This window comes from Micromys minutus (assembly GCF_963924665.1).
Source record: "Micromys minutus genome assembly, chromosome: 14".
NCBI lineage: Eukaryota > Metazoa > Chordata > Mammalia > Rodentia > Muridae > Micromys > Micromys minutus.
In genome coordinates this window covers 5,317,649-5,325,753 of record NC_137983.1, presented here as the reverse complement: position 1 = coordinate 5,325,753, position 8,105 = coordinate 5,317,649, and the positions used below count along the sequence as shown (strand labels likewise).

The 8,105-nt window shown below is 38.3% G+C and overlaps 1 protein-coding gene across 1 annotated transcript; it reads right to left on the bottom strand.

Annotated features, from left to right (window-relative positions):
• Window positions 1-4,405: 4,405 nt before the first annotated feature.
• NPY5R (neuropeptide Y receptor Y5) lies at window positions 4,406-5,743 on the bottom strand (the record flags this gene model as incomplete). Its single annotated transcript, XM_080929129.1, has 1 exon — window positions 4,406-5,743. The coding sequence occupies one exon, from the start codon at window positions 5,741-5,743 to the stop codon at window positions 4,406-4,408; it is 1,338 nt and encodes a 445-aa protein (XP_080785255.1).
• Between the last annotated feature and the right edge of the window lie 2,362 nt (window positions 5,744-8,105).

Below are 8,105 nucleotides of genomic sequence, written 5' to 3'. Positions count from 1 at the left end.
TGTCCCTCAATCTTCCTTTTCATATTTTAGTCTCTATGGTTCTTTGCTCACATCATTACTAACAATAACGAAAGATGCCGTTAACCGTTGTACTGTGCCTCAGAATGTATAACCTTATTTGGAGATGTAGACATTTTAATTAAAAATAGCTAATGGAGTTAGGTAGTGAAGATTCTACTGGAGTGGCGACCCAATATGGATACTCTCCTTAGGAGAATGACATTTGAATACCTGCGATAAAAGATCAGAGGCTGGAGCTGTTTAGATGTGAACAGCACCAGGGATTACCTGCTGTCCATGGTAGTTAAGAAGGACTCTAAGCTGCAAGTATAACCCTGTAGGCACATTGGGTTCAGACTTCTAATTTGTTGACCTGTGAGTCAATACATTTCTGTTCTTTTATGTTACCCCACTTGTGGTACTTTCTCATGGCATCCTTACAAAATAATTCACTTTTCTACATACTGCATTCTTCCTTGTGATTTTTTTTTTTTTTGCACATTATTCCTTATGACTTTTACATTTCTCATCACTGGCTTTCTTCACAGTAGGAAAATACCAAATGAGCAGGAGTTCTCTGAGTCTCTGCCTATTCTTCTTAGGTAGAAGTCATTAAGATTCGTATTTATGATCTCAGAAAATGTATGAATAGTAAGTGGAGCCCTGTTTTGTGAGTTGGTTCTTGTTCAGTCATATCTTCATTGTTCAAGGGCTGATTACATAATGACTATTTGATTATGCAGTTATATCCAAAGCACTCGGGAGAGTCCTAGCCACACTATATACTTTAGTTAGCTTCTGTTGCTATCACAGATAATCCCAAACCAGGGTGTAATTATATAGAAATATGCTGCTTCCTGTTATGAGAACAGTATCAAAGTGTGATCTGGTGAAGGCCTTCACACTGCTGCTCCACGTGGTGGAAGGCATCATGTGGCCAGCAATCACATAAAACTAAGAGAACTGAACCAAGGCAACCAAACTGCCTTGTATGAAAACTCACTGTGAGTAACCAACTGTCGGGAGGGGACGTTGGGCCCTGTGTATTCGAATGCTGATCTCTGTACCCCAGAAATCTAGATGCAGTGCAAATTTTGGCATTGTCATTTCCTGATCTCATATTTTGTAAAACATCATTCTCCATCATCTTCTGATTGGCCAATAAAGGGCTGACCCGCCTGTAGCTGGGGAGGAGAGGAAAAGGTGGAGCTTCCTGCCCTGAGAAAGGCAGAGGGTCTCGGATAGGACCTGGAGAGTCACCATGAGGGCACAGAGGAAGAAGGAGGCTAGGGCAAGACCAAGATGTCAGGTATTGGGAAGTAGGTCAGGCCAGTGTAGTTGGGTTAGAATAGCTGAGTATCTGCCCTGGTATAGTTCCAGAGCTTATTAATAAATTAAAAAGTCATTTATTCGAAAGCAAGGTTGGACATAGAAATACCTCATTCTTTTACAACTAACCCAGAAATAATAAAATATGTCTAACATATAACACCTCTTAATGTACCTCATTTTAATACAGTGGTTATTAAATTTCCTCATGAGTTGGAGAGAATGCACTGCAACCACAGCAGCAGGTATTCAGTAGGCATATATTTACTAAAATAACCTTAACATGGACTTCTTCGTGATTTGGTCATTTTATGTGATCTTTGCACCATCCTCAGCTTTTATTCTCATCCATGAAGCCTGTTGTGACCCACTGTACTGTGTCAGAGACAGCATGGGAAATCTAAATAACCACAAAACTCAATTGAACCCACTCCCTAGATTAAATATTTTTTTTAAAAAATTGTGTAAAATGTAATGAGGTTGACTGCTTATAATTTCATCCTTGTCTATTCCTTCCAGCCATGGTCTTAGGTAGATGCTATTGAACAAGTAATCATGCCCGATCTCAAGAGAGAATCAAAATAAAATAATGTTATCACCCATTGAACAATGAAGAAACAACTAAAGGAAGACTGTTGAACTCACTAACAGGGTTTCACAGAAGAAATTATTACTCAGAATTACTTTTCAAAACCACAAGTTCCAGCTTCCCTGGCTTCTAGCCAACAACCTATTGATATTTCTTAACTTCCAATTATAATGAACATTTTACCCTAGTTAGGAAAGGTAAATAGTTTACCAGCCTCATAGTAGTTTATTTAACTTAACTATACTCATCAATCAACAACTGTAAATTCTGAAGTGCATTGTAGATTTGTTGCTGTTGAATTATGGAAGGGAACAGATACATGTCTGTGTATTTATTTTTTTCCTTTACTGGTGTTGCTTTTTATTTCACCTAACAGCAAACCTTGAACTTGGTTGCCCTGAAGAAAGTGAGAATGCTTACTGCTTTAAATGAGTTCGTTGTCTTGCCAAGATTCTTCTTTGTTCACAGTGAGACATTAGTATGATCCAAACACTGCAAGATGTTTTTCCCAATAAAAGCCTAGCTTCCAAAGGTAAGCCTGGTGGCCCTAACCATAACTGTGCTATAAGTTACAGCATGGCAGAAAAATAGGAAGGTACAAGGAGAGACATCGTACTAGGAAAAATAATTAAACAGAAGCCTTTAGTATCAAAAACCAGGGGGGAAAGGAAAGCCAAGCAAAAGCTAGATTTCTCCCCTTTTCCATAGTGAAATAAACACAGGGGTTGCAGAGACTCATGTACCTTCAGGTAGAGGAACATTCATATAAATCCAGATAGATTTCAGGGAAACTAAAAGCCAATGAGCATATGGCTATGGTCATATATGAAAATGTACAAAGAGAGGAGAGAAGAATGCTCATGAACAGACATGAGTCAGATACTGAAAAGCGATGTAGCAGACATGCTGATAGTATGTGTCCTTTAAGACCCACATGAGAATGTCATTAGTTCTCATGAATCTCAGGGATGACTGTAAAGTATCCAACAGTTCAAAGACTTGACCAAAGGTGATGTCTCTGACTCTTACAACAATATTGTTAAGTGTGGATGAGACTCAATACTAATATTCTACTCTGGTTGGCTTTAAGGTTCTGACTTCACTAAGGGACTATACATTATACAGCCAAAAAGAGGATGGTGTGGCCTCAGCTGAAGCCCATCAGAGACCACCTTAGGACCAAGTACCATTTTCCATGCCAGAGGAAAGCACAGCAATCTCTTCTGTGCATCCACCTCTCCAAGGAATGAACAACAGCAGAGAGAAAGCCCTTGTAAAGATTTGGGATTTTAACTGAGTAGACATAGGAACTGCCTGTTGCTTGCAAACTTAAAAGAGTCTTTCAGGTAGGTGGGTTGTTTGTTTTCTTGTTTTTCCTCATGGTTAGCAGGAACCAATAAAGGAAAATGCTTAAATCAATTACAGTACTGAAGACATCAATACTATTTTGTGCATCTGGCTTTTATATTCCAGTCATCAATTGTTTTTATAGTAGAACTTAGCCCTGGATAAGAGCTGGAGATGGGACAGAGCATTTGCTGGCACAAATTCTTCAGTTCCATCTCCAGTTCTGCAAATAAAACCAAGCGAACAAATAACTGAAAGAACAGACATGCTCAAATGAAGAGAAATATCAAATAGATGCATTTGCTTTCACTTTAGTGAGACAACATGACACCTAATACGCACACAACATAGATACAACTTGAAGTCAGTTATGTACTTCCATTTTATACTAACAAACAACTAGCTATCCATACCAGCTATGGATTCTTAAAATCAGCCTTATAAGTTATTTAATAATTGGAAATATAGACACCATTTAGACTTCATATTTTAGAACATCAAGGATGCATATGAAAACAGCTTTTATTTGACAATGTTTAATGAAATATAAATATAAACAAAATCTGAAACTTTTTTGTATTTGATTAGTTAAATATTTGTAGTAGGACAGCTGGGTTGAACTGACAATTTTACCATTCTTCAGTAATAGGAGAGGATCTTTCTCCTATAAATTTATAATCCTGTTTTATGGATGCATCTCTAATAAAGCTCTAACTCTTGAATATTTTTGTACTTTTACAAAAAAATGTTAAGAAGCCTGTAAAATTGAAATGGAGACACCTAGATAATAGAAGTTCCTTAAACCTGTAGTTTAATGTTCTTTAGGACAACTTTTCGCTTGACACATTTTTGTACAAAGTAACAATTTGGATATCTATAACTTTTACACTAAGCCAAAACACAGCACTCAACTTATTGCCAATGACATGAAAGGGAAATTAAAGTAACTACTTCAAAACATGAAATTTCCTTAGATTGACATTGACTCTGCATCACTGAATTAACCGTGTTACAACATTAAAATGATCTCATGTACTGGCATTTAGATCTAGAATGCTTCTATATAAATTACATGTCAATTAGCACAGATGTATTGTGGGCAGTCACCACATTTCTTCTCTCCTTGGTGCACGGGGAGAATCATGACATGTGTAGGCAGTGTATTAGGGCTCTCAAGTCTGCTTTGATACCATTATTAAGGAATCCATATAGGATCGGATTTAAACAGCAGGACATCATGCCTAACAAGTGACAGATGCAGTACACCAGCTTGAAATGCCTATTGGAAATCAGGTTGTCGTTGAAGTCAGTCACCACATGAAAGACGTGGAGTGGCATCCAGCTAACGGCGAACACTAGTATCAATATGGTCAGTCTGTAGAAAACACTTCGAGATCTCTTTTTTATTCTAGTGATGGAACGCTTGACTCTCATCTCATGAGCATCTGAGCTTTCTTCAGGTTTCACTTCAAAGCAGATTGGGACCCCTGGAATGACCTTACTGGATGGTGATAGCTGGCTACGGACCGAGCCTGGATTTTCTGGAACTGTTAGGTGATTCTCCTGGGAAGGTCCTGCTGGGGCAGGTAACACACATGCTGTCTTCTTGCTGTACCGTCTTCTGTGCTTTCTGATGAATGAGTAGCTCCACTTTTGAGTGCTGGGGGGTTTTGCCTGGTTCCTGCTCTTCTTGGATGGATGTAGAGTTAAGTTGATCATCTCATTTTCTTCCAGTCTGTTTTCTTTCTGGGATAATCCACAGCTTATGCTCCGGCAGACGCTAGTATGACTTACTGTTAAACATACTAGAGGCAGGATATACTGAACTAACAGTAAAGAGATTGTGAAAGCAATTCTGTATGAATCAGAGGGCCATGACTCAATGCACAAATATTTGCTGCTCAGCAATGCTGAGCCAAAGGTTTCCTTAAGTTCCACAAGACTATGAAACACTGGGAGGGGAGAGCAGATGGCAAAGCCCAGTGTCCAGACAGTAGCTATCAGGAAGTAGCCATGGTTTGCTGTTAAATTGTTAGATATCGGGTGCTTTATCATATGATACCTGACAATGGCAATCGAGATTAAAATCAGAGTGGAAACCAGAACTGACACACACTGGAGGAACGGCATGATATGGCACATGGCTTTGCCAAACATCCACTGATCCAACAAGACAGAGGTCAGGGTGAAAGGGGAGCAAAACAGGACAACCAAGATGTCGGAGAAAGCCAGGTTGCCTATGAGAAAGTTCACTGTGGTCTTCTGATTGCGCTTTTTCATAACAGCCATTAAAATAAGTAGATTTCCCATAAAGCCCAGAAGACTTACAAATGTATAGAGCCCAATCAGAAAGTATTGTAAATCATCTACACTTCCTCTGTAGTCCTCCCAGGCAGGGAAGGCAGCGTTCCGAGCAGCAGCCGTATTGTTCTCTGTGACAAATGTCTTGTTAAAATGCTCTTCGAGTTTAAACTCCATACTAGAGTCCTGCTTGGAAGAGAAGGATATCCATTAGCAGCTTGAAGAACAACTGCACACAACTGTAACATACTCAGAAGAAAACTAAAGTCTAGAGCTCGCCCCATGCCCTTACAAACCTCTGGAATCCTAAAGGACCAGCTTGGTTCTAAGTTTTCACAAATTCAGCAATAGTAGTAAGAGAAGACTTAAGTGGATGACCAGTTTCACGCACCGTTAGTTCTGACCAAGCCACGACTCTGCTTTTCAATTTAATTTCAGAAATAACATGAGGAATGGAAATGGAAAATGCACAGAATGACTTCAAGGTATATAATTTATAATAGCCTAAAGTCATTATTCTCTAGTCAAAATGCCCAAAGTATGATGTTAGCCTATAATCTTACCTTTTAAAATTCTTTTCTTTCTTATCAAAATCAAACCTAAGACTCAGAGACATGCATCCTTGTTTTTTTTTTTTTTTCTTACTCTGAATCCCAGGGAACATTGTAAAGGAGGGACAGAAAGGACATAGTCAGTTGGAAGTGGTGTGGAGTGCTGACATCAGAGCATGGCATTGTTGTTGCTCTCTTGAACTCTTAGCAATTACAATTATCTGCAGGAGGAAGGGGCCACCCACATCCCACTGAAGAACCAAGAGCTCTGTAGAACACCAACACTATGTCAGGATTTATAGGCAGTTGATGGTAGATAGAAGATGAAGAGACATTTTCTTCAGGTGTAGTCATTGGTAAATAATGCCTTTTCTCCTGTAAACATATCTTCTTTAATGCCTTTGAAAACTTGCTGGGACACACACCCACACATGCACACACAGAGGCACATACACGCATTGCAGAAAAACTAGAATGAGGGTAACTGAGAAAAAGAAGAGAGGAGGAAAAAGGTATTGGGGTAACACAATCAAAATTGACTATGCATATGTATGAAAATATAATGAAAATTATTTATAGTTATAAATAATAGCTATATAATAATAAAAAATGTTTGCAAAGTCACCCATGCTAAAGTGTCCCCTGCCGACTAAGTTGGACATGATCTCTTCATAACTCGTATGACAGAGACATTACAGCCATCTGATCCTGGTGTTGCAGTCTGGTTCCTATAACTCTTCGTGCCTCCAGTTTACTGGATTTGCTTCTAAGCAATGGGAAGGGCAAGGTGCCCCTTACTCTTCCCCATCACTTACCACTGCACATGGGACAGTAGCTGCATCACTGAATATCACATATTTATGAGGAAATCTAATCAAAATGTGATGTAGTCATGCAGTGTTCAAATTTAAGTTCCTGTGTATACAGCACCAAAACCTAGGTATATACAAAATTCATTCATTAAAGGCTTAAGGACCTGACTTCTAGTTTTCAAAACAAAATTTCCTACTGAAAACTCAACACAGCAATAATTAATTAACTCTTGTAAGTATATATTGTTATAAAACTCTAGATAAATAAATAGTGGTAGGTGACAGATTAATAGACAAATAAATGATTGATATATAGATTATAATATATTGATAGATATTGGATAGATGATTGATGATAGATAATGATAAAAATAGATAGGTGGTAGACAAATAATACATTGATAGATGATTGATTGATAATAGAAAATTGATAGAGGATAGATGGATAGATGATAAACAGATGACCAATATACTCATACACATAATGAAGAAAGACTTTTATTATATATCAACATATATTTACTTACTTATTCCTGCAACCATAATTGAATACTACTAAAATACTAGTAAACAGTATTCAATTTATGAGGGTTCTGATACAAAATGTTTCCAAACTAGAAATGTTTTTTTCCCAGATAAGCATTTTAAACTAAGACTGACTTTGTAGCCCAGTAATATTCATAGTTATTACTATATGAGCAAAGATGGACCTTTTTTCCCTACAAACTTCCATCACTGACTCCAAACTTCTGAGACAATGTCCTGAAGCTAACACACCCTTCAAAGATAAATTAAGTCAAAAGCTTCAGACCTCATTCATCTCTCCCTAGACCCTAGCAATTTTCATTGTTTCTAGCTCAAGAGAAGAGGCTGGCTGGTATGAAAGTGACTCCCATGGTCCCTGAATCATCCCAGTCATCACAGGCCTACACAATCCCCTTCAGCATCAAGGAAAGTCAGTGTGCTTCTATGAAATGAAATAAAAACAGCCTCGACTCCTGCTTGAGCCCATTTCCTGAGTTCTGATGAGGGCTGGGCTCTGTGTGCCTTGTTTATGATCCTATTTATACTTGGGATGTGCACAGCCCGTTCGTAATCATGCTCTGCTTGACTGTGCACTCACTTCTTTTGAATCAACCCTTTTCCCTTAAACTTGTGTGGTAGGTCAGTAGTCAC